Source organism: Lipophrys pholis, assembly GCF_963383615.2.
Source record: "Lipophrys pholis genome assembly, chromosome: 18".
Lineage (NCBI taxonomy): Eukaryota > Metazoa > Chordata > Actinopteri > Blenniiformes > Blenniidae > Lipophrys > Lipophrys pholis.
The window spans coordinates 26,263,805-26,289,710 of record NC_137646.1 but is presented as its reverse complement, the minus strand read 5'-3'; the positions used below and the strand labels follow the sequence as shown (position 1 = coordinate 26,289,710).

The 25,906-nt window shown below is 48.6% G+C and overlaps 3 protein-coding genes across 7 annotated transcripts in view; all 3 read right to left on the bottom strand.

Moving 5' to 3' along the window:
* On the bottom strand, positions 1 to 3,590 carry LOC308123606 (galactose-specific lectin nattectin-like). Its single transcript, XM_080486165.1, has 7 exons — positions 3,572 to 3,590; positions 3,331 to 3,364; positions 1,946 to 2,325; positions 1,541 to 1,632; positions 805 to 939; positions 465 to 570; positions 1 to 225 (listed from the first exon to the last, which is right to left on the bottom strand). The coding sequence occupies exons 3-7, from the start codon at positions 2,280 to 2,282 to the stop codon at positions 119 to 121; spliced, it is 777 nt and encodes a 258-aa protein (XP_080342291.1). The 5' UTR covers positions 2,283 to 2,325; positions 3,331 to 3,364; positions 3,572 to 3,590; the 3' UTR covers positions 1 to 118.
* Positions 3,591 to 8,307: 4,717 nt separating this feature from the next.
* LOC308123599 (serine protease FAM111A-like) lies at positions 8,308 to 17,390 on the bottom strand. Of its 2 annotated transcripts, XR_013936230.1 has the most exons (5): positions 17,373 to 17,390; positions 16,338 to 16,528; positions 16,205 to 16,255; positions 8,537 to 13,350; positions 8,308 to 8,496 (listed from the first exon to the last, which is right to left on the bottom strand). XR_013936230.1 is itself a non-coding variant. In XM_080486157.1 (4 exons), the coding sequence occupies exons 2-4, from the start codon at positions 16,377 to 16,379 to the stop codon at positions 11,632 to 11,634; spliced, it is 1,812 nt and encodes a 603-aa protein (XP_080342283.1). In that variant the 5' UTR covers positions 16,380 to 16,528; positions 17,373 to 17,390; the 3' UTR covers positions 8,308 to 11,631. The 2 variants fall into 2 exon arrangements, 1 of the variants encoding a protein (XP_080342283.1); XM_080486157.1 differs by having other exon boundaries at positions 8,308 to 13,350.
* Positions 17,391 to 18,680: 1,290 nt separating this feature from the next.
* LOC308123596 (toll-like receptor 2) overlaps positions 18,681 to 25,906 on the bottom strand; it is a 9,761-nt gene continuing 2,535 nt past the window's right edge. For 2 of the 4 annotated variants that reach the window (XM_080486152.1, XM_080486151.1), the window contains 11 exons: positions 25,692 to 25,906; positions 25,209 to 25,365; positions 24,990 to 25,136; positions 24,641 to 24,847; positions 24,443 to 24,565; positions 24,205 to 24,355; positions 23,784 to 23,948; positions 23,198 to 23,377; positions 22,508 to 22,648; positions 20,087 to 20,595; positions 18,681 to 19,788 (listed from right to left, as the gene is read on the bottom strand). The exon at positions 25,692 to 25,906 is cut by the window's right edge. In XM_080486152.1, coding sequence (XP_080342278.1) covers positions 19,296 to 19,788; positions 20,087 to 20,595; positions 22,508 to 22,648; positions 23,198 to 23,377; positions 23,784 to 23,948; positions 24,205 to 24,355; positions 24,443 to 24,565; positions 24,641 to 24,847; positions 24,990 to 25,136; positions 25,209 to 25,365; positions 25,692 to 25,906 — 2,488 coding nt within the window. In that variant the 3' untranslated portion in view covers positions 18,681 to 19,295. Of the gene's footprint in view, positions 19,789 to 20,045; positions 20,596 to 22,507; positions 22,649 to 23,197; positions 23,378 to 23,783; positions 23,949 to 24,204; positions 24,356 to 24,442; positions 24,566 to 24,640; positions 24,848 to 24,989; positions 25,137 to 25,208; positions 25,366 to 25,691 lie in introns of all 4 variants that reach the window. The other 2 variants (XM_080486154.1, XM_080486153.1) reach the window with 1 other exon arrangement.

Here is a 25,906-nt window from a genome sequence, read left to right as displayed (position 1 = left end):
GCTGTAGTTATTTTTATTACTTTTAAGAAATATTGTGTTCATCCATCAGCAGGAGGAAGTGAAATGAGCTTAGCGATGGATGCTAACGTCCACGAGCTCCAGGATCCGGTTCCACCGTTTACATCGAGTCCTTCATCGCGTACGAATCGTAAGAATGGGGGGAAGTCTTCGAGCAGATGAAAGGACGAGACTCGCTGCAGTTAGCCGCCGCCCACTTTTTATCAACTGGAACACACACACACACACACACACACACACACACACACACACACACACACACACACACACACACACACACACACACACACACACACACACACACACACACACACACACACACACAGAATTACTACACCACCATTTGAAACATTTGCCTCATTAGTGTGTGTGTGTGTGTGTGTGTGTGTGTGTGTGTGTGTGTGTGTGTGTGTGTGTGTGTGTGTGTGTGTGTGTGTGTGTCTCACAGCCATAGTTCATCTTCAGACAGCAGCCCTCCTTCTCGTCCTCGTCGTCTCGACACCAGTACTCGTGGTAGAACTTGGACCCGTCGCACCACATCCAGAACCCGGGCTGCAGAACCAAACACAGCGTCACATGCCGCTACTGCTACTGCTACTGCTAACGGGCTGCAGAACCACACACAGCGTCACACGCCGCTAATGCTACTGCTACTGCTAACGGGCTGCAGAACCACACACAGCGTTATACGCGGCACAGCTAACACTAATGCTAACAAGCTGCAAGTCAACACAGTGTCACATGACGCACACTCGGCTAATGCTACAGCTAAACCTAGCCCGGTACCTTGACCCAGTCGTGGCCGCCGAGCCAGGTCTCCTGCAGCTGGTGGGCGTCGCCGACCGTCATGGCCTGCAGGTAGTGGTACTCCTCATACGAGTGCACAGACGCCAGGTTCCCGTCGTAGAACTGGCAGTACTTCTGAGGAACGCCCAATAAATAAACACGTTAGCATTCAGCCCGCCCGCGCTCGGAGACAGTGACCAACGACCAACGTCTCCTGCAATGGAGGAATGGGCTTTGGATAATGCCAATGCTAAAGCTAAATCAGACGACAGAGCTTTAATGTAGGAACCAGCTAAAGCTAAAATGCTAAAGCTAATGTCGAAGCTATTGCTAAGCCCAGTCACAAGACTGTTTCACCTGGAGAGGCCAGTTACACATCATGGCAATGCCAAGGCTAGGAGCACTAAAGCATGCTAATGCTAAAGTCAGTAGCAGATTGCTGAAGACAAAGGAAAACTATCGCTATCGCTAGTGGTATTGGCGCATGCGAAAGCTAGTAGCATCTCACCGAAGACAAAAGCATTGGAGAATGCTAATGCTAAAGCTAGTTGTCTTGAAGCATGCTAATGCTAAAGCTGGGGGCATTGGAGAATGCTAATGCTAAATCCAGAAGAAGAGCAATAATTACTGGAGACATTAGCGGCTGATAATGCTAATGCTAATGCTGGTAACAGTTGAGTTGCGATGGAGGAGCTAGCTCAGTGTGCGTAACACGTTAGCGGTGTGTGGCGGTCACCTCGGCCTCGCACCACGGCTTCGGTGAGTCCACCAGCATGAAGCAGCGGCCGTCGTAGTAGTGCCAGTCGTACGGGCAGTGCATGCTAGCTCCTGCAAAGAAGCACGGCCAAGATTCAACGTCGGAAAGTTCGGCAACGGCTTCAGGGTCCGTTACCACGGCAACGGTTTCAAGTGGGAACGGTTCCCAAGGTGGAACCTTTGGTAAAGGCCCGGGCTTGAAAAGACAAAAGCCGAGAGCTTCAACTTGGAACTTTGTCTTGTAAATGTGAAACTTTCACTCAAAACGTTTAAACGCAAAACAGTTCTGAAATGAAAACACTCAAACTTCACGTTTTTACTTGAAGCGTTGCCGTGGAAACGAGGCGACAGACAGCTCAGAGGAGGACGATGGTTTGGACTGAACCTTTGGGTACTCCCGCTCCCTCGCTGTCGGTAAACTTGCCGCAGTCCAGCGCCGACCCGTCCGTGGTCTCGGTGTCCGGCACCATCTTCCCGGTCTTGACGGCGACGCACCAGCAGCACCCGCGGGCCTTTGAGCACTGCTTGGGCAGGAAGTAGCCGTAGTGGTCGCACTGCGGGCAGCAGGTTCCGCCCTCCTCCCGGCACCGCATGTTCTCCTGGTAGCACGGACCCTGGTGTGCCTCCATGGCGCCCCCTGTGGAGGACGAGTTCCCCACCGGCCCCGCTTGGCTCACCGCCAGCAGCATGCACAGCGCCAAGGCCCCGCCCAGCTTCCTCATGATGAAGGTGACGATGATGATGATGATAAGTTCAATGTCAAGACTGTGGAGCCACGAAGAAGAAAAGACGTTGAACACAGTCAGAGATCATCATCATCATCATCATCATCATCATCATCATCATCATCATCATCATCATCATCATCATCATCATCATCATCATCGTCTCACCAGACAAAACCAATTCACTTAGACCCAGACAAAATCAACCCAACAAAACCAAAACAGAACCCAACAAACGGAACCAGACTAAAACCCAACAAACGGAACCAGACTAAAACCCAACAAACGGAACCCAACAAACAGAACCAGACTCAAACCCAACAAACGGAACCAGACTAAAACCCAACAAACGGAACCCAACAAACAGAACCAGACTCAAACCCAACAAACGGAACCCAACAAACAGAACCAGACTCAAACCCAACAAACGGAACCAGACTAAAACCCAACAAACGGAACCCAACAAACAGAACCAGACTCAAACCCAACAAACGGAACCAGACTAAAACCCAACAAACGGAACCAGACTAAAACCCAACAAACGGAACCCAACAAACAGAACCAGACTCAAACCCAACAAACGGAACCAGACTAAAACCCAACAAACGGAACCCAACAAACAGAACCAGACTCAAACCCAACAAACGGAACCAGACTAAAACCCAACAAACGGAACCCAACAAACAGAACCAGACTAAAACCCAACAAACGGAACCCAACAAACAGAACCAGACTCAAACCCAACAAACAGAACCAGACTAAAACCCAACAAACGGAACCCAACAAACAGAACCAGACTCAAACCCAACAAACAGAACCAGACTAAAACCCAACAAACAAATCTCACCCAGTGAACCCACCAGACGACACCCGCCTAATGAAACAGAAATAACAAGATCCACCAGATAAAACCTGCTGATGGAACCTACAAAACTACACCCTCTCAAAAAACTACACCCGACAAAAAACACCCAATAAACAAACACCCAACAAAAGAAACAACAGAACCACGAGACAAACCCAGCAAACAGCAAACTGAACCAACCTGATGAAACCGAGTAAAGAAGAGCCAGTAAGTTCTGGAGGAAGTGAGAGAGAGAGTGAGGTAGAGAGAGAGGTAGTGAGAGAGGGAGAGAGGGAGAGAGAGAGGGAGAGAGGTAGTGAGAGAGGGAGAGAGGGAGAGAGAGAGGGAGAGAGGTAGAGAGAGAGGGAGAGAGAGAGGGAGAGGGAGAGAGTGTGGGGTAGTGAGGGAGAGAGGTAGTGAGAGAGAGAGAGAGAGTCCTCACCGCTCCCTGCTCCTCCTGCTCCTCCTGCGCCGCTCCACCTTCTCAGCTTTATAAACGTTGGCGTCCACATTGTCTTGTGGTTCTTCTCACGCTCTCCTTGGTACCGGAGCTGCTGCTGCTTTGTTATTGGCTCATTGTGTCGGTTCTCTATCGTTTTTATGAAATCGATCCCGTCGTCATGAAGCTCTTTGTCTGCCGGACGCCTTCCAGAGGAATCAGAGTTCCTGACGTACGGAGGTCTGAGGTCAGACCGGCTCCGGTTCCAACCGGAACGTCTTTGTCCTTTTCATTTCAGGTGAGTAGTGATTTGATTTGCTACCTGGGGTGATATCAGGTACTGCTGGGTGATATCAGGTACTGCTGGGTGATATCAGGGTGGAACCATCTTCACCTCTGGGGTCTCGTTTCTCTTTCTATGTCCAAACACAAACGCCCATTCTTCTGCCCTTGATATTGTCTCGAGTTGTTTTTTGATATTGTCTTGATGTAGTTTGGAGACGCCGTGTTCGTGGCTCATGAACACCTGAAGTCGTTATCAAGGAAAGACAAGCCCAACGTGACCGTGTGCTCCAACATGGCCGCCAGACCAAACCACTAAACCAAACCAAACCACCAGACGAAACCACCAGACGAAACCACCAGACGAAACCACCAGACCAAACCACCAGACAAAACCACCAGACCAAACCACCAGACAAAACCACCAGACCAAACCACTAAACCAAACCACTAAACCAAACCACCAGACGAAACCACCAGACGCGGGGCCATAACATCCCGGAGAGGGAGGCGGGGTTATAGGTCGAGAGGCGGGGCCATAACATCCCGGAGAGGGAGGCGGGGTTATAGGTCGAGAGGCGGGGCCATGACATCCCGGAGAGGGATGCGGGGTTATAGGTCGAGAGGTGGGGCCATGACATCGGGGAGAGAGAGGCGGGGTTATAGGTCGAGAGGCGGGGCCATGACATCCCGGAGAGGGAGGGGGGTTATAGGTCGAGAGGCGGGGCCATGACATCCCGGAGAGGGAGGCGGGGTTATAGGTCGAGAGGCGGGGCCATGACATCCCGGAGAGGGAGGCGGGGTTATAGGTCGAGAGGCGGGGCCATGACATCGGGGAGAGAGAGGCGGGGTTATAGGTCGAGAGGCGGGGCCATAACATCCCGGAGAGGGAGGCGGGGTTATAGGTCGAGAGGCGGGGCCATAACATCCCGGAGAGGGAGGCGGGGTTATAGGTCGAGAGGCGGGGCCATGACATCCCGGAGAGGGATGCGGGGTTATAGGTCGAGAGGCGGGGCCATGACATCGGGGAGAGAGAGGCGGGGTTATAGGTCGAGAGGCGGGGCCATGACATCCCGGAGAGGGAGGCGGGGTTATAGGTCGAGAGGCGGGGCCATGACATCCCGGAGAGGGAGGCGGGGTTATAGGTCGAGAGGCGGGGCCATGACATCCCGGAGAGGGAGGCGGGGTTATAGGTCGAGAGGCGGGGCCATGACATCCCGGAGAGGGAGGCGGGGTTATAGGTCGAGAGGCGGGGCCATGACATCACGGAGAGGGAGGCGGGGTTATAGGTCGAGAGGCGGGGCCATGACATCACGGAGAGGGAGGCGGGGTTATAGGTCGAGAGGCGGGGCCATGACATCGGGGAGAGAGAGGCGGGGTTATAGGTCGAGAGGCGGGGCCATGACATCACGGAGAGGGAGGCGGGGTTATAGGTCGAGAGGCGGGGCCATGACATCACGGAGAGGGAGGCGGGGTTATAGGTCGAGAGGCGGGGCCATGACATCACGGAGAGAGAGGCGGGGTTATAGGTCGAGAGGCGGGGCCATGACATCGGGGAGAGAGAGGCGGGGTTATAGGTCGAGAGGCGGGAAAAGCAATAAAAAGAAACCAAAGCAGTGACTTATGAATGTTTCAGATGAATGAAGTTTATTTATTTGGAAGATAAAACAACAAGATGTTAAACGAAACAACAAAACCAAGCTGGACGAGGAGCAGGAGGAAATGTAAACCTATCAAACCCACTCCACCGTTCCACGATACATAATGATGACCTTCATCCTGTCACCTGATCCTCGTCTCCACCCAGTCCCTGGGTTCCTCCACCACAATCACACGGAACGATATGGTTCTAGAGTCTGTCCTTGGCAGGAAGCCAGCAGACTGGTTCCAGGACCGGTGGGATCTGGTCCAGGTTCTCCGTTTCAGAAGCAGGAAAACCCGACAAGCTGTAATTCCTCTATGTGGTGAGCCTTACTGTCCGGGTACTGCTGTTTGTTTTAGTACTGAAGCCACACAATAACAACAACAACAACAACAACAACAATAACAACAACAACAACAACAACAACAACAACAATAACAAGAATAACAACAACATCTCAACTGTAACAACAGGAGAACACGGACGTTCTAGTGGACAGACCACAAAACTGTACTGTTGTTATGGTGACTGTCAAAATAAAACCACCAAACTGGACTGTTATTAAGGTGACTGTCAAAATAAAACTACCAAGCTGGACTGTTATTATGGTGACTGTCAAAATAAAACTATCAAGTTGGATTGTTATTATGGTGACTGTCAAAATAAAACCACCAAGTTGGACTGTTATTATGATGACTGTCAAAATAAAACTACCAAGCTGGACTGTTATTATGGTGACTGTCAAAATAAAACAACAAAGTTGGATTGTTATTATGGTGACTGTCAAAATAAAACCACCAAGTTGGACTGTTATTATGGTGACTGTCAAAATAAAACGACAAAGTTGGATTGTTATTATGGTGACTGTCAAAATAAAACCACTGTTGGGATTTATGATTGGTTATTAGCATTAATAATAAAGTAATAGATTACTGAAAGTAATAAATCACTGTAAGTAATTTCCGGTCATTTACTCATTAACAACTCCTAAAGTAATTGAGTAATTACTTACGTTAATAAATTATCAAAAATTATTTATTAATGAAAAATTATTAATTTGAATAAATTAGTTTTTTATCTATTAATAATAAATCGAGGCACCACCAGATAAACTGGAATTAGCTAATCACTAAAATATCAGTCTCGTTTGTAAAAGTTTTATTTAAGTTAGTTAATATTTCTGTGTAAAAATAAAACAATGGTAAATAAAAGGGAAGGTGTGAGATCCGAGCACAGACTGGTACAAACCAGTGAACTGTCAACAATAAATTCAGCGTCCTGAATTCAGAGGAGGGGACAGCGAGGCAGCTGAAGGGGGAGAGGAGACGCCGGCTCGGGTCCCCAGAATCCCCCAAGGACAGGAAAAAGAGAAGAAGTAGTCCAAACTCTTTACCGTCCCGAGGCAGCAGAGACGTGTGTCTCCCTCGGTGGTTGGGTTCAATTTCAATTCCATGTATTTATTGATCAGGGACAGAGTAATATACAGAGAAACAATCTGATGTATGGAGCGCCACACCAATGAGCTTCTCAGAGGGTAAAAGAGGAAACAACAGTACATATACAACACCAAGATACACCAGACAAGCAGAAATACACAGAATAAATATCTGATTCACAATTACATGTTATCATAAAACACATCCCCTCCCTCCCTCCCTCCCTCCTTCACTACAATAAAACACATCCCCTCCCTCCCTCAATCCTTCACTACAATAAAACACATCCCCTCCCTCCCTCCCTCCCTCCTTCACTACAATAAAACACATTCCCTCCCTCCCTCAATCCTTCACTACAATAAAACACACCCCCCCCCTCCCTCCCTCCCTCCTTCACTACAATAAAACACATTCCCTCCCTCCCTCAATCCTTCACTACAATAAAACACATTCCCTCCCTCCCTCTCTCCCTCCCTCCCTCCTTCACTACAATAAAACACATTCCCTCCCTCCCTCCCTCAATCCTTCACTACAATAAAACACACCCCCTCCCTCCCTCCCTCCCTCCTTCACTACAATAAAACACACTCCCTCCCTCCCTCCCTCCTTCACTACAATAAAACACATTCCCTCCCTCCCTCAATCCTTCACTACAATAAAACACATTCCCTCCCTCCCTCTCTCCCTCCCTCCCTCCTTCACTACAATAAAACACATTCCCTCCCTCCCTCCCTCAATCCTTCACTACAATAAAACACACCCCCTCCCTCCCTCCCTCCCTCCTTCACTACAATAAAACACATTCCCTCCCTCCCTCAATCCTTCACTACAATAAAACACATTCCCTCCCTCCCTCCCTCCCTCAATCCTTCACTACAATAAAACACACCCCCCCCTCTCCCTCCCTCCCTCCTTCACTACAATAAAACACATTCCCTCCCTCCCTCAATCCTTCACTACAATAAAGCACATCACCCCCCTCCCTCCCTCAATCCTTCACTACAATAAAACACATTCCCTCCCTCCCTCCCTCAATCCTTCACTACAATAAAGCACATCACCCCCCTCCCTCCCTCAATCCTTCACTACAATAAAACACATTCCCTCCCTCCCTCCCTCCCTCCCTCCCTCCTTCACTACAATAAAACACATTCCCCCCCCCCCCTCTCTCCCTCCCTCCCTCCTTCACTACAATAAAACACATTCCCTCCCTCCCTCCCTCCCTCAATCCTTCACTACAATAAAACACATCCCCCCCCCTCTCCCTCCCTCCCTCCTTCACTACAATAAAACACATTCCCTCCCTCCCTCAATCCTTCACTACAATAAAGCACATCACCCCCCTCCTCCCTCCCTCACTACAGTAAAACACAGGCCCTGTAGACATAGTAGTATTTCAGAAGTGGGTACATTCTTGTCTTGTCTTTAACCTTTGAGGTGAAGAGTTTGGATCTGGTATCAGTTCCATTTCTTTGGCGTTGCCTCCCAGGAAGGAATCCCTTTTATTCAGAATGTCTTTGGTCAGAATGTGGTTTATCTGGGGTGTTATACAGTTGGTAGTGACCCAGCTCCTGGTGGTTCTGGTTCTGTCCTGTGTTTGGACAGAACCAGAGAGTGGTTCTGGTTCTGTCCTGTGTTTGGACAGAACCAGAGAGTGGTTCTGGTGCGGTCCCGTGTTTGGACAGAACCAGAGAGTGGTTCTGGTGCTGACTTATGGAAGCATTTGAAGGTTAATTTCAGAAAACAGAGGTTGATGAAACTTTTGAAACTCAGGAAATTATACTTTTGATACTTTCCAGTGATGCCACCTACTTGGTTTTTATCCAGAACTTCAAGAGTTTGGTTGTATAAAGACCCAATGTGTTCTGGAAGGAGCCGCTGGAGCCCGTACTGTCAGACAGTACCATATGTAGGAGAATATCACTGAGTACAGTACGGCTGCTTGGTGTGGTATGGAAGGTCTGATTACTTTAAAACTCTTCAGATTGGTTGTTCCTGTTCCTGAGATCTTCTTCATGTGGTGGTTCAATGTGAGTTGAGGTTCTAATCCCACTCCAGGATATTTACATTCTGTCACTGAGCTAATGTCCTGGTTCTGGATACGAACTCTGAACTGTTGCAGGTTCCATTTTCTAATTGAGAAGCACATGGACAGTGTTCCCTGGAGGTTCAGAAGTAGATGGTTCTGGATGAGCCCCTCTGTATGAAGCCAGGAGGTGCTGGAGTCTGGGCCTCTGGATATAGAACAGCATCATCTGCATAGAGCTGACATGTTGCTGCTGGGCACTGGAAGGGCGGATCATTACTAAAGAGGCTGAACAGTAAAGGACCAAGAATGGACCCTTGTGGTACTATGTTCTCTGTCCTGGAGATATGATGGGAACCATTTGATAGTATCAGGAGAACAATTAGAAGATCCCGTTTTAGACCAAAGTAAGTGTTGGTTGACCTTTTTAAGGTAAAGACATGCAGCTCCGACCACATCACCCTGATTGGTTCAGCTGAGTCGCCTGGTCTGAAGACAAACTGCTGAGGGTGGAGAAGTTGACTGTCTTGGAGGAACTCCATCAGCTGAGTTGCTACAACTTTTCCAAGGACCTTAGATAAGACCGGTGAAATGGAGATTGGGTAGTTAGCTCTATCGTCATGACGACCAGATTTAAATACTGGTATGACCACTGCTTTTTTCCTGCCAGTTGGAAATGAACCAGATTTAATGGAAAGATTACTGAGATGAGTCAGAGGGTTTATTAATACTTTGTTTTGAGAAAAGAAGTACTCATGTTGTAAATATCATTGGTTTGTGAGTTTGTTAATGTTTTAATAATGCCAGCAGTTTGTTCTCCACCTCTCAGGTTAAGGTTAAACGTCCCTGCTGGGGGGGGGGTTCTATTCTTTGGTATATTTGGTAATCTAATGTTTTTCTTACTTCTTCCACCGACGTCACAAAATAGTGATTAAATTAATTTGCCAAAGTGTCACTGATGGTCCTGCCTTTAGTTCTAAGTTCCTTTACCCTCTTCTGATTATTTGTTTTGTTAGTTAAGTTACCTAGTTGTCTCCATAGGGACGTCTTGGTACCCTCTGCATGCTCTATCACTTTATTATAATATGAAGCTTTGGAGTTACGCAGCTCTTGTATTGTAAATGTTCCCAGAGACTTTGTGATCGTTGCAGTTATAGAATTAAACAATCATCTACTTGGTATATTGATGTGAGCTGCTCCCAGTTCTGATTATTCAAATGTTGTTCAAACTCCACAGAATTAGATTTAGGAATAATTAACTTTATTTTGTTATCCTCAGCACCTCCAAAATACTGCAGTCGCTTCTTTGTGAGTTTTCTTACAGCGAGAATCTTGTTCTGATCTGAAAGTTACCAGATTCTACTAGTTCTGCCTTGTGGTTTAGGAGCAGACGCCATGTCAGTCAGGGTTTTAGAGTTTGGTTATCCTGGGAGGTCCTTTCACCATTTGCTGGTTATGGAATTTGGACATTATGCTTCTCAACCTTTGTTTGCTGTTTTTATCAGACCAGTTAATATTGAAGTCACCAAATAATATTGTTTCTCACCAGAATCACTGCCTTCATTATCAAATGAAGATTTGTGTGAGGGTGGCTTGTACAATACTGCAACCTTCCAATTCATTGCTGGTGAAAGACACATTGACAGTTAAACATTCAAGTCCACCAGCGGACATTTAAATATCTAACCCCTCCTCCCTCCCCTGTTTGTCTGTCTTTCCTAAAACATGGATAACCTGGACATTCTATCATATTAGTCTATATTTCTGTGTCAGCAGCTCTCTGAAAAACAGAGATAGTCCAGATTTGAGTCCTGCAATAGTGCAGAGATGTCCTCTCTTTTGGGGATTATACTGCGTATATTTAAATGTCCTCTGAAGATCCCCTTTGGTTTGGATTGAGAAGCAGAGGACAGTTGGTAGGAAAAGCTTCACCAAGCTTGAATTTCGGACCCCTGTGGTGTTCGGGTCGGGTTCGACCATCCTCATTGGCTGCCAACCTGGGGGGTTGGGGACTTCCTGGGGTCTCTGGCCTGCTCCCTGCTGTTTTATGTCCTGGTCATTGTCCCTGGTGTTTGTCCTCTGTCACAGAAAATGCTTGGAGGAGTTCAATGGAATCTTCAGCCCAACAGCACCAAGTTGGATTGTTATGATGGTGACTGTCAGAAGTCTCTGGATGCTGGTTCTGGATGTACTGTAGGGTCTAGATGCTGGTTCTGGATGTACTGTAGGGTCTAGATGCTGGTTCTGGATGTACTGTAGTCTCTGGATGCTGGTTCTGGGTGTACTGTAGGGTCTAGATGCTGGTTCTGGGTGTACTGTAGTCTTTGGATGCTGGTTCTGGGTGTACTGTAGTTTTTGGATGCTGGTTCTGGGTGTACTGTAGGGTCTAGATGCTGGTTCTGGATGTACTGTAGGGTCTAGATGCTGGTTCTGGGTGTACTGTAGGGTCTAGATGCTGGTTCTGGGTGTACTGTAGTCTTTGGATGCTGGTTCTGGGTGTACTGTAGGGTCTAGATGCTGGTTCTGGATGTACTGTAGGGTCTAGATGCTGGTTCTGGATGTACTGTAGGGTCTAGATGCTGGTTCTGGGTGTACTGTAGTCTTTGGATGCTGGTTCTGGGTGTACTGTAGGGTCTAGATGCTCTTGCCAGAGATCCTGAGGTCCTAGAACCCGCGCTTAACTCTGATCTATCGGTTGTTTGGGATCCTTGAGGATCTTCATCAGGTAGGAGTTCTTCGATGCCTCCTGCTGGATCCTGTCCCACAGCTGGTTGTTCCCTCTTGCTTTCACTTGACCCTTGAGATCCTCAAATATGGTGAGCAGTGGCTGAGCGTACTCAATCACGTGGTTCTCCTCCATAAGGCCGTAGGTGAAGCCCGACGTGTGGAGACCGCACAGTCTACCGAGGTCGTCAAAGACGGGCGAGCCAGAGGCGCCATGATACATGAAAGTGTTGTAGGTCACAACGTTGTTCGCTTTTCCCCCGTCAACCAGGATGTTCTCGATGCCTTGACCAGACAGGCGCTGCTTGATGGACAGCAGAGTAAACAGGGTCATGTGAGGACTCAGATGTTCATCGACAGCCTCCGCCCTGTTCTCTAGCTTGATGATCCACGTCAGATCCATTTGCTTCACCTCCCCCTTGGGGTGGCCGAAGAGACAGACTTCCCCCGACATAGGGAGTGGTCCAAACGTCTGCAGGAGTCCTGGCGGGACGTTCGTCGACTTCAGTGACTTCTTTTTGCATTTCTGGCCCGCTGGGTCGAGCTCCAGTACGGCGTAATCAAGATCAGGATTGAACGCGATGAAGGTATTCTTTGCAGTGAAGAAGATGTAGTTAGCTTCGGGATCCGGGACGTCGTAGTGAAAATAAGCAAACACTTTGATGCCCTGGTCCAGGGTTTCATTTTCAACATGTCTGCTGAATAAATGTGCGGTAGTCATGATTAAGTTATCCACCAGCACAAAGCCTGATCCCGTGCAAATACCTTCGACGGATATTTTGCAAACGGACTTGGCCAACCTGAGCAGCTTCTGGATTCGGTAAACTTCACTGAAGGACTGTTGGATCTTTTCGAAATAGTTCTTCTTCAGGTCCATTTGAATCTGGTAAGTCTTGGCAGTTAATACAGTCTCTAGCCATTTTCTCAGAGCTGGAAACTGTTTGCGCAGTAGTTCACGAATATTCTCCAGGTCGGCCTCAGTGTTTGGCTTTTCTGGATCTTTAGAGTACACACTGATGCCTCGCTGTTTCGCTAGAGCTACTGCTAACTGAACGTTGGCACACCTACCATTGTCGCCGCTCTGTGTCTTATTCATTGGCAGACATAGCTTGAACCTTTTGGAATGAAGGCCGTAGACCTTTTGCGTGCGCTCTTGAATAGAGTTCTTGTCCTCGATGTCGGTCAACTTGAAGTCGCCGAGCTCGTTGATGAAGCGACCGTCTTGCTTCACAGCCTCCTCCACGGTCATCACTCTCTCTGCGTACACACACACGTACTTAAAGTCCTTGATTTTACTGTTTCTGAACAGCTTCTTCGACTTAGTGTTCAGTCCTCCTTCAGTATCGACCCTGAAGTCACAGTATTGGTCTTTTGGAAGCAGTGGGGCCCGACGTTGGACTCCAGCTTCTTCTACTTGATGTTTCTGTTGCGACACGATCACGATCTGATCCTCGGCGATACACGAACAAGGGAAATGTGTCGCCACGATCACTTCCTTGTCTTCGTTACCGAGCTGAATGATCAACTTGTCGTCGGCAAACGTTCGCTCCTTCTTCCAGGCCTCGGTAGATTTGATGGCGTCCAAAACTGTTTGTGGACGATCACAGTGAATGGCGATCCTGTTTTTATAGTGTGGGTGAAATATCACGCTGAAATTATGTGAATGTCCGTCCTGCAGGAAGTGAGAGAAGAATTTACCTTAGAAACCTGTGAACAAAAAGTACATTGGAGCTCATCTTGTCCAGTTTCTGTTATTTTGAAAGTTTCTACGATGGTTCCTGGTATTTTGAGAAAGTTTCTACGATGGTTCCTGGTATTTAGAGAACGTTTTTAATGATGGTTCCTGGTATTTGGAAACTTTCTACAATGGTTCCTGGTATTTAGAGAAAGTTTCTACGATGGTTACTGGTATTTAGGGAAAGTTTCTACGATGGTTACTGGTATTTAGAGGAAGTTTCTACAATGGTTCCTGGTATTTTGAGAAAGTTTCTACGATGGTTCCTGGTATTTAGAGAAAGTTTCTACGATGGTTACTGGTATTTAGAGAAAGTTTCTAGGAAGGTTACTGGTATTTAGAGGAAGTTTCTACAATGGTTCCTGGTATTTTGAGAAAGTTTCTACAATGGTTCCTGGTATTTTGAGAAAGTTTCTACGGTGGTTCCTGGTATTTAGAGAACGTTTTTAATGATGGTTCCTGGTATTTTGAGAAGGTTTCTACGATGGTTCCTGGTATTTCGAGAAAGTTTCTACGATGGTTACTGGTATTTAGAGAAAGTTTCTAGGAAGGTTACTGGTATTTAGAGGAAGTTTCTACAATGGTTCCTGGTATTTTGAGAAAGTTTCTACAATGGTTCCTGGTATTTTGAGAAAGTTTCTACGGTGGTTCCTGGTATTTAGAGAACGTTTTTAATGATGGTTCCTGGTATTTGGAAACGTTCTACATTGGTTCCTGGTATTTAGAGAAAGTTTCTACGATGGTTACTGGTATTTAGAGAAAGTTTCCATGATGGTTTCTGGTATTTAGAGAAAGTTTCTACGATGGTTACTGGTATTTAGAGGAAGTTTCTACAATGGTTCCTGGTATTTTGAGAAAGTTTCTACATTGGTTCCTGGTATTTAGAGAAAGTTTCTACGATGGTTACTGGTATTTAGAGAAAGTTTCCATGATGGTTTCTGGTATTTAGAGAACGTTTATACGGTGGTTCCTGGTATTTTGAGAAAGTTTCTACGATGGTTACTGGTATTTAGAGAACGTTTCTACAATGGTTCCTGGTATTTAGAGAAAGTTTCTACGGTGGTTCTTGGTATTTAGAAAGTTTCTACAATGGTTCCTGGCATTTAGAGAAAGTTTCTACGATGGTTACTGGTATTTAGAGAAAGTTTCTACAATGGTTCCTGGTATTTAGAGAAAGTTTCTACAATGGTTCCTGGTATTTTGAGAAAGTTTCTACATTGGTTCCTGGTATTTAGAGAAAGTTTCTACGATGGTTACTGGTATTTAGAGAAAGTTTCCATGATGGTTTCTGGTATTTAGAGAACGTTTATACGGTGGTTCCTGGTATTTTGAGAAAGTTTCTACGATGGTTACTGGTATTTAGAGAACGTTTCTACAATGGTTCCTGGTATTTAGAGAAAGTTTCTACAATGGTTCCTGGCATTTAGAGAAAGTTTCTACGGTGGTTCTTGGTATTTAGAAAGTTTCTACAATGGTTCCTGGTATTTAGAGAAAGTTTCTACAATGGTTCCTGGCATTTAGAGAAAGTTTCTACGGTGGTTCTTGGTATTTAGAAAGTTTCTACAATGGTTCCTGGTATTTAGAGAAAGTTTCTACAATGGTTCCTGGTATTTAGAGAAAGTTTCTACGATGGCTACTGGTATTTAGAGAAAGTTTCTACAATGGTTCCTGGTATTTAGAGAAAGTTTCTACGATGGCTACTGGTATTTAGAGAAAGTTTCTACAATGGTTCCTGGTATTTAGAGAAAGTTTCCATGATGGTTTCTGGTATTTAGAGAACGTTTCTACGGTGGTTCCTGGTATTTTGAGAAAGTTTCAACGATGGTTACTGGTATTTAGGGGAAGTTTCTATGATGGTTCCTGGCATTTAGAGAAAGTTTCTACAATGGTTCCTGGTATTTAGAGAAAGTTTCTACGGTGGTTCTTGGTATTTAGAAAGTTTCTACAATGGTTTCTGGCATTTAGAGAAAGTTTCTACGATGGTTACTGGTATTTAGAGAAAGTTTCTACAATGGTTCCTGGTATTTAGAGAAAGTTTCTACAATGGTTCCTGGTATTTTGAGAAAGTTTCTACGATGGTTACTGGTATTTAGGGGAAGTTTCTATGATGGTTCCTGGTATTTAGAGAAAGTTTCTACGATGGTTCCTGTTATTTAGAAAAAGTTTCTACAATGGTTCCTGGTATTTAGAGAAAGTTTCTACAATGGTTCCTGGTATTTAGAGAAAGTTTCTACAATGGTTCCTGGCATTTAGAGAAAGTTTCTACAATGGTTCCTGGTATTTAGAGAAAGTTTCTACAATGGCTACTGGTATTTAGAGAAAGTTTCTACAATGGTTCCTGGTATTTAGAGAAAGTTTCTACGGTGGTTCTTGGTATTTAGAACGTTTCTACGATGGTTCCTGGTATTTCGAGAACGTTTTTAACGATGGTTCCTGGTATTTAGGGAAAGTTTCTACAATGGTTCCTGGTATTTAGAGAAAGTTTCTACAATGGTTCCTGGTATTTAGAGAAAGTTTCTACGATGGTTACTGGTATTTAGGGAAAGTTTCTACGGTGGTTACTGGTATTTAGGGAAAGTTTCTACAATGGTTCCTGGTATTTAGAGAAAGTTTCTACAATGGTTCCTGGTATTTAGAGAAAGTTTCTACGGTGGTTCTTGGTATTTAGAACGTTTCTACGATGGTTCCTGGTATTTCGAGAACGTTTTTAACGATGGTTCCTGGTATTTAGAAAGTTTCTACGATGGTTCCTGAAAATGTGACCAATGGCTGAGGTACAGCTGAAACGCACCTGCGAGGCTGCAGCGCCCCCTGGAGGTGTTCTGCTGCCGCTGGGAGTTTGCTGGAAAAAGACAGACTCCTGACTTTTCTATTTGCTGGTATTTCCTTTGTGGAACAGAAGCTCCGGTCACTTTGGTACTTACGGTGTCACTTCCTGCCTCGTGCTTTGGGGTTTTTGGAGGCATTTCCTCTGGAGACTGCAGAGTTCCTGTACCTTAATGTGGGATGAACTCCAACACAACACGTGGATTAGCGGCGATGCTAATCTGTTCTTCTTGAATAAACGCTGAATCGTCTCTGTTTGTTTACGTCCTGGTTGGAGCTCACCGATTGGCTGTTGAGGCAAAATATCATCATACAATTACAAAACATTTGGATATTTTCAAATACCTGACACCACCTGACACCACCTGACACCACCTGACACCACCTGACACCACCTGACACCACCTGACACCACCTGACACCGCCCCATATATCATACAGCACTGCCCATTTACTCCTCACACAAAATCTTGATAAATGAAAATTAAGAAAAAGAGAAATATATCTATATCTGGACATGCTGCTGTAAGGAGTCTCACTTTCTCTCAAGGCATCAACACGTAAAGCGCCTCTGGGACTTCATGGGGGTGCGGTGGAGGCGTACCAGCGTGTCACTCTTATCAATGCCCCCCATATTGGCATTGGAGCTCTTGATAACGGCTGGACCACTCACTGGCTGCAGTCCCTGATAACTGAGGACATCGGCTCTACCCGCATGTCTGTTGTCCTTCCTCCTGATGGCCAGTATCCCATCATCACTGGGGACATAGTCATATGTACCACGCCGGACAACCATTGTCCCATTGCTAAAAATCTATCCAATAGAACAGGTATTAGCTCATAAACTAGGAAAACTCTAACAAATTGCAATTTATACCTTTAGGATTTCGAAATTAAGGGGTTAAAATTCGGTCAGTTTTAAAAACATTGAGCAACATTAAAACATAACGCCCTAACTTGTATTGCCTTACTCGTAAGGAAAATGTTGTCAGTATGACTCGTTAGATGCATCGGGCATTTGTCCAAAAACGGTCACTTGCCCGATAAAGGGTTAATATTCTAAGTCATTTAAAATCGTTTTTTAAAGAACTAGTTGAGGACGAGCGTTTGGTTTCAGAGATTTCTTGTTTTACCTTCAGCGGGTTTTCCTGTCGAGGCGTCGGAGGGAGAATGACGTCTGAAGAGACTGGAGACTGAAAAGGCTTCCTCTACCTGCTCTGGCAGGGCCCCGCCCTCAGCAGCTGATTGGCCCAGGGTGTGTGTGTGTGTGTGTGTGTGTGTGTCTGTCGCTCTCTCAGCGGTGAATCCCGGCAGGTCCACGTTAGCATCCGCTACGAGGTGGTTTAGCCATGTCTCCGTAGAGACGAAGCAGCTGCTGTCCCCGAGGTCCTTCAGTGTGGACAGCTCATCCATCTTGTTCGGCGGGAGTCGATGGTTTGTAGCGCCTCCGGTTGTCCGCTCTGTTAGCCTTTAGCTTAGCCCCAGCCCTGCAGCTCCGCCGGGACGATGTGTCGTGTCCCAACTCGTCCCACTGCTCGTAGAGCCAGCAGTCCCTCTGTCCCAGAGGTGAGGAAAGTGTCTCCTGGTTTCATGTCGGAGGTCAAATGATCCATCAGATTTATAGAGTCACACAACCTCTTCGTCAGAAGAGTAGAGGAGCAAAACCATTCAAAGTTATTAAAAAGTTAAGAGAGCCGCCCTCTCCCACAGCGCCCACTAACAGCCAGTCCTGAAACTAACCCTGGTACTACTAGTACTAGTAGTACTACTACTTACCTGTGGTAATCTTTACAGGTCGTCTCTCCCTCTCTCCCCCCCTCTCTCTCTACCCCCCCCCCCCTCTCTCTCTCTCTCTCTCTCTCCCCCTCCCCCCTCTCCATCTCCCCCCCTCTCTCTCTCTCCGTCTCCCTCCCCCCTCTCTCTCTATCCCCCCCTCTCTCTCTCCCCCTCCCCCCCCCTCTCTCTCTACCACCCCCCTCTCTCTCTCTCTCTCTCTCTCTCTCTCTCTCCCCCTCCCCATCTCCCCCCCCCTCTCTCTCTACCACCCCCCTCCCTCTCTCCCTCCCCCTCTCTCCCCCCCCCCCCCCCCTCTCTCTCTCTCTCTCTCTCTCTCTCTCTCTCTCTCTCCCCCCCTCTCCATCTCCCTCCTCTCTCTCTCTCTCTCTCTCCCCCCTCTCTCTCCCATCTCTCCCCCCCTCCCCCCCCCCCCCATCTCTCTCCATTAAACTGATGTTTGTGTGTATTTTGTGTATCTCTTTAGTGGCCTGTCAATACTACTGCTAATACTGCCCACGTTAATACTGCCTAGTACCACTAACAGTACCACCAACAGTACCACTAACAGTACCACCAACAGTACCACCAACAGTACCACTAACAGTACCACCAACAGTACCACCATTTGTTTTCAGGATTGAAAATATGGACACTTCAACATATTTAGTATTTTCTAATTTATTGTGATTCTATTGGTGTTAAAACCTCTTCCTGCGTCTCCCAGTGACGCCCTCAGACTCGAGTATCCAGATGTTCTGTTGTTCTGGAATCTGGATGTTCATGAAACTTATCTTCCATTAACTTTTGGTTCAATTCAATAAACTGTCCTTTTATTTCCTCACATTTTGTTACTTGTCAATATTCTAAAATTTGTCGACGTGTTCTTACAATTCACACAAATCATTCACTTTTTCTTTAGCCGTTTTCCAATCTTAGAACTCCAGTGTGTACTCCAATACGTGGTGAGTAACTACTTGCAGAGCATCCTTGGATGTCCGTGTCGATGTATCCTCGACAAAGTGGGCGGAGCGAAAATACCTACGGGTATTCCATGTATACATTCCATGTATACATTCCATGTATACTTGGTGGGAAACGGCCTAAGAATTGGGTTAGTACTTGGTCGACCACTGGTGACGTTTCACTGGTACACGAGAACACAAGTATGGACGAGTATGGGTACTGGAGAACGGCCATTGTGCCACTTTTCTGTACATTTCATTCTACTTCCTGTTGCTGTTCCATCGCATCGTGTGAGGTTTGGTTGCCGTGGCAACGGGTCACTGGTGCTCGTCCCTTCGCAGAGCGTCTCGCAGACTGCTCCAGAACCCGGGCCGGCGCTCCTCGTCCTGGGGCCACTCCAGGTAGGTGGTGGAGCTCATCAGCCTGCGCAGTCTGCAGAAGCGTCTGGGGACGTCGTCCTTGGACAGCGGCTCTAGCAGGATCAAGATGGCGGCGTCCCCGCCGCCGTCGGCGCCGTCCAGAAGCCAGAAGTGGGAGAAGTCCAGCTCGTAGCGGCACCAGTCGGACTGGATGAAGCTCTCGGACAGGACGAAGACGGTGCGCCGGCTGCGCTCCATGGCGCTCACGATGTTGTCCATGATCCAGCGTCCAGGAAGGAAGTCGCGCTTGTGGAGGCAGAGCGTCAGCGGCTGGACGGCGGCGTGGCGAGTGTCCTGACGAGCGTCCTGGTGAGCGTCCTGGTGAGCGTCCTGGTGAGCGTCCTGGTGAGCCTCCTGGTGAGCCTCCTGGTGAGCCTCCTGGTGAGCGTCGCTGTGGGAAGACGGACTCCGTTAAACTACGATATGATCGTTAACTAAAGAACCTCGTTTCCACTGCGTCGTATGTGCTGGTAGAATACGGTATGGTACTTTACAGTACAGTAAGATATGTTATAGTACAGTACAGTACCTTATGTTATGGTACATTACAGTATGGTACTTTACAGTACATTATGTTATGTTATGTTATGTTATAATCCATTGCAGTACATATGTCATGGTACAGTACAGTACAGTACAGTACAGTACGGTGCAGTAGAGTCTCCACCCTACGAGGACGTTGGACTGACCTGGGCTCCTCCAGCTCTGGAACCAGCAGGTTCTCCACCCAGCTGGCGTCGCGCTCGCTGTAGGAAACGAAGGCGTCGTAGGAAAGCAGCGCCTCGCAGGCGGGGTCGCCTCGCAGCTTCCTGCGGCGCCGGGAGCCGCGCTTGGCCCGGAGCCACGCCCACGTCATCCTCAGGTACCAGAAGGCGTTGAGGCGCCACAGCAGGACGCACGCCAGCGTCCCCAGGAGCAGCGCCAGCCCGCAGCACAGAGACACCAGCAGGACGCCGTGGCACGTGGCCACCGCCAGGCGGACCCGGGCCACCGGCTCCCCCTGCAGGCTCAGCGGGGAGTCGCAGGTGTAGGCGTCCTCCTCGTCGGTCAGCCGCACGGCTCCGCCCCCCGCCAGGCCCGACTGCAGGAACGCCACGAAGTCGCAGGAGCAGACGAACCTGTTGTGGGCGGCGCGGAGGCTCTCCAGGCGGCGGAACGACCGCAGCTCCGAGGCGGAGAACAGGCTCAAGGCGTTGGACTGCGGGAGAACAGAGAACCTGAGGACAGGCGGTGGACCAGGACGCTGACACGCTACAAGTACAACCCAGGAACGTCCTGGACCGTCTGAGCTGACGAGGCGTAAGGAATCAAGAGTCCAACGTGTCCTGATGGTCGGACTCCTCAGCCTTACGCCCCGGTTCCACCCCGTGATGGTACCTGGTATGATCCACCTTTTGTAGTGTTATTGAGCGGAGTTCCCTCTACATCACATCGGGGGGAGGAGTTGGACACGGCAGGGAAAAGCTTCCCTGGCTCCGCCCACCGCGAGGCAAGGCGAGCGAGTAGAGTCGAGTAAGGCTGAGTAGGAACTAGTAAAAAAAAACAAGAAACGCCATGAGTATTCGGTTCTACGACGGTCGTTGGACAGGCGACAAGAACTTTATGGTCAGTTTCATCTGCAGATCATTGGTACAGAGAACCGGTTTGACACGAGGACTGAGGAACCTGTTTACAACGTTCCAGTTCGACACGAGGACTGAGGAACCTGTTTACAACGTTCCAGTTCGACACGAGGACTGAGGAACCTGTTTACACAACGTTCCAGTTTGACACGAGGACTGAGGAACCTGTTTACACAACGTTCCAGTTTGACACGAGGACTGAGGAACCTGTTTACACAACGTTCCAGTTTGACACGAGGACTGAGAAACCTGTTTACACAACGTTCCAGTTTGACACGGGGACTGAGGAACCTGTTTACACAACGTTCCAGTTTGACACGAGGACTGAGGAACCTGTTTACAACGTTCCAGTTTGACACGAGGACTGAGGAACCTGTTTACACAACGTTCCAGTTTGACACGAGGACTGAGGAACCTGTTTACAACGTTCCAGTTTGACACGAGGACTGAGGAACCTGTTTACAACGTTCCAGTTTGACACGAGGACTGAGGAACCTGTTTACACAACGTTCCAGTTTGACACGAGGACTGAGGAACCTGTTTACACAACGTTCCAGTTTGACACGAGGACTGAGGAACCTGTTTACACAACGCTCCAGTTTGACACGAGGACTGAGGAACCTGTTTACACAACGTTCCAGTTTGACACGAGGACTGAGGAACCTGTTTACACAACGTTCCAGTTTGACACGAGGACTGAGGAACCTGTTTACAACGTTCTCAGTATAAAACGCCTCATTTTGGTTTTAGAACAGTTTTGCGACCTTCTGAAGACGTGTAGTGAGCCTGTTGGTCCACTAGTCGGTGCTCTTGGTTGTTTTAGTACTATAACCACACCTATCCATCCATCCATCCATCCACCCATCCATCCATCCATCCATCCATCCATCCATCCATCCACCCATCCATCCACCCACCCATCCATCCATCCATCCATCCATCCATCCACCATCCATCCATCCATCCATCCATCCATCCACCCATCCATCCATCCATCCATCCATCCACCATCCATCCATCCATCCACCCATCCATCCATCCATCCATCCATCCATCCACCCATCCATCCATCCATCCATCCATCCATCCACCCATCCATCCATCCATCCACCCATCCATCCATCCATCCATCCATCCATCCATCCATCCATCCATCCATCCACCCATCCATCCATCCATCCATCCATCCATCCACCATCCATCCATCCATCCACCCATCCATCCATCCATCCATCCATCCATCCACCCATCCATCCATCCATCCACCCATCCATCCATCCATCCACCCATCCATCCATCCATCCATCCACCCATCCATCCATCCATCCACCCATCCATCTATCCATCCATCCATCCATCCACCCATCCATCCATCCATCCATCCACCCATCCATCCATCCATCCATCCATCCACCCATCCATCCATCCATCCATCCATCCACCCATCCATCCATCCATCCATCCATCCATCCATAGTGAGAACTGGACCTGCAGGCTGAGAATCAGCAGCTGAGGGAAGAAGCTTCCAGCCGGCAGGCGGAGCAGCTTGTTCCCAGAGAGGTGGAGCTCCGTGAGGACAGGAAGTGGCAGACTGAAGGTGTGCAGGTCATTGTGGCTCAGGTCCAACACCTGGAAACACAGCAGGCCTGGGATCACTTTATGAAACAACTAAACAAAACAGGCCGGGGATCAGTTTACTTAACTCAAGTGAAATTAGAAAAGTTTCATCTCGTTTTGTCCACTGACATGACTACAGAACTTTTAGAAAATGACTTTCAAAGGTAGAACTTTTTGGAAACTGCGCCGACTTTTTGAAATCACTCAGGCTCCATCGCCATGGAAACATGCTCTAACCCCCATCACGAGGATATACGCAACTTTTTGACAAGGCTCTGTCTCCTTTGCCGTGAAAACCGTTGCCATGGAGACGGGTGTAAGAAAGACTTTGTGGAAACATTCTGGCTCCTTCGCCGTTCAGACGAGTTACAGTTACTTACCGCAAAGTACTTTTTCATTGTAGTTACTTCTTCAACAAAGTTGATTGAAATTTTGATTCAGTTCGTCCACTTAGTAAAGGATTAGTTACTTTTCAGATCTAGTTACTGCCGACACTATTAGAGCTAAGAGGTGAAACGTTTGGACAATGCTAAGCTAAATGCTATCAGTAGAGCTTCGTACCTGGAGGCTCGGGGGCAGACAGGAAGTTGCGGCTGTTAGCTTTGCTCCGGAGATGTTGAGGTGGCGGAGGGAGGGGGGCCAGCGGCAGCGGGGGGGCATGTAGCTGTAGCCGTTCCTGCTAACGTCCAGATGTGTTAGCTTGGAGTGCGACGCCACCAACCGGCTGATCGTAGACAGAGACTGGACGGAAACGGACAGAGTTTCACAGTGACATAACAGGAGCTGAAGTGCTAATGCTAAAGCTGAAGCTAATGCTAAAGCTACTAATATGCAGTAGCTGTTCAGAGCAGGAAAAAGCTTTATATAATGCTAAAGCTAATGCTAAACATACTGATATATACAGTAGCTTTTTCTTCACCACAGGAAGAAGCTTTGATTATGCTAATGCTAATGCTAAAGCTCATGACAAATAAGCTTTTTGTTGGAAACTGTTTCAAATGACGCTGGCGCTAAAAGGTCCTGCTAAAGCTGATGCTATAGCTAGCTGGGTAGAGGGCGTTGCCGCTGACGCTAGCTAGCAGAATAGCGATAAAGTAGTGCCGCGGCGTCTCTGACGGTACGGATGCTGGAGTCGGAGGCAGGAGACCTTGAGGGCGTTGCCGCTGACGTTGAGGACTCGGAGGCCCTGCAGCGTCACGCCGCCGTCGCACAGGGACTCGGCCAGCGTGAGGTCGGTCAACAGGTTGTCGGACAGGTCCAGGTACTGCAGGCTAACCAGCAGCCGCGACGTTTGGCACGGCATCACGAACACCTGGGGGTCGCACACGGCCGGGTCATCGGGAGCAAAGCTGGAAGCCCCGCCCCCTACACAAAGCATTCAACTACCAACTTCCTGCAATTTGGACGAACATTGTCAGAGTAAAACTTTGTTGAGAAACATGAACCCTGGTATGTAGCGTCAATAGAACCGCGTGAGCGTCCGCGGTCCACATGGAAAGTATGGAAGAGCCTAAAGACGGAACTTTCCTTCAGGCAGGAACTGTTTGGTAAAGAACGTTTGTTCTCACCTGAGAGTTGATGACGGACACCTTCCTCGGGTATTTCAGCAGAAACATCATGTCCGACAAGGAGACGAATATGAAGACGTCCACCACCACAATGTTTCGCGCAAAGAACTCGTCCATGCTCCGGTGTTCGGTCCAGCCGGCTCGCTTCCACCTGGGGAACCAGGAAACGGACTCTGAGGAACCGTTCCTTACTGCCCAGATCGTAAAGTTGGGCGAGCTCTTGGATAAGGTCTCCTACTTGCCGCCGCCGTTTAGCGTGACGTCATCAAACGCGAAATACGTGAGCGGCACTCCACTCATGACCACCAGGATGTTGACGACGGCCTCGTCCGTCATGTATACGTTACGGAACATCACTTGTCTGGAGAACGACGACAGAAACGACGACTCAGCGGGGTTTGTGGTTCGGCGCTGAAGCGGCCGGTGGTCGTTGTACCTGATCCGGCGCCTGGCCGCCTCGGCCAACGGCTGAACGGAGCGGTTCCCGATCAGATGGAGGTCCTCCAGAGTCAGGTGAGTGTCCGGGTACGACACGTCGGCCAGCAGGGCCGAGGCCACGGCGGGGTTAGCTAGGAACGGGCCGCGCAGCTTCAGGGTGACGTGACTGAGAGGCCAGATGTTCGCTAACGCCCCGGACTCATACCTGCAGGAACAGGGACAAGTTGAAGGAAGCAACGCGGCTGTGTCCTGCCGTTGGGACTCGTATTGGTACTCGGCATGGGAAAGTAGTTTAAGGTCAGTACTCTTATCAATACTATGAACCAGTGGTATCGACAGACAGAAACCTGGTGAGGTTGTTAGCATGCACCGCTAGCTCGTCCAGCTGGTTCACTCCCCACAGTTCTCCCCTCCTCAGCTCCTCCAGAGCCGGACCGCCGAAGGCCAGCGTCCTGAGCCGGACTAGGTCCTGGAACACCGGAGAACCCAGGCAGCTACGGGAGGAGACGGTGGTTCAAACGATGCTGAGACGCTGCTTCAGCCCGCCGTTCCCCCGAGTCGCTCACCTGTACGGGTTGTTCAGCAGGTTGAGTCGCTGCAGAGCTCCCAGAGTTCTGAACCACCGCTGGTTTACGGCCGTCAGCTGGTTGTCGGATAGATCCAGATCCTCCAGGTTCCACAGGGAGTCCAAGGCTGACGGCTGGATGGACGCTAAACCGTTAGCTGAAAGACGGACAGCGACAGCTACGATTCAACGTCCATGTTTTCACCTGGCGAGTCCAGGCAGGGCCCTGGACGGTTCTCCAGAATCCAGTTTTAGAAAAGGTCCGTTAGATTATTCGAGTGTGATTTAGAAAATTCACAATTTCTAAGAACTTTGTCAGGTTTTACTTTAGAAAACCACACAGGTCCTCCATGATGCTGCTATAACGACTCCGACCACTGGAGGGCGCCATCGAGCTGAACATGTCTGACTCCACTGGAGGGCGCCCTTGGGCAGTATCGGACCGGTATCGGTGCCCCCCTGAGAAAACAAGCAGTGACAGTACCTCGCAGGTTGAGCGCCGTCAGCAGCTTGAGGTCCGCCAGGTCGTCGTCGGTCACCATGGTGATGTTGTTGCAGGACAGATCGAGAGACCGGGCGCTCGCCGGGACAGAGGGAACTCTGGGAAAGCTGCTGTGCGAGCAGTTACAGGAGAAGTGGCGGTCGCAGCGGGTGCAGGACCGATTCTGGTCGGCGGCGCCCGACGTCAGACTCCGGTAC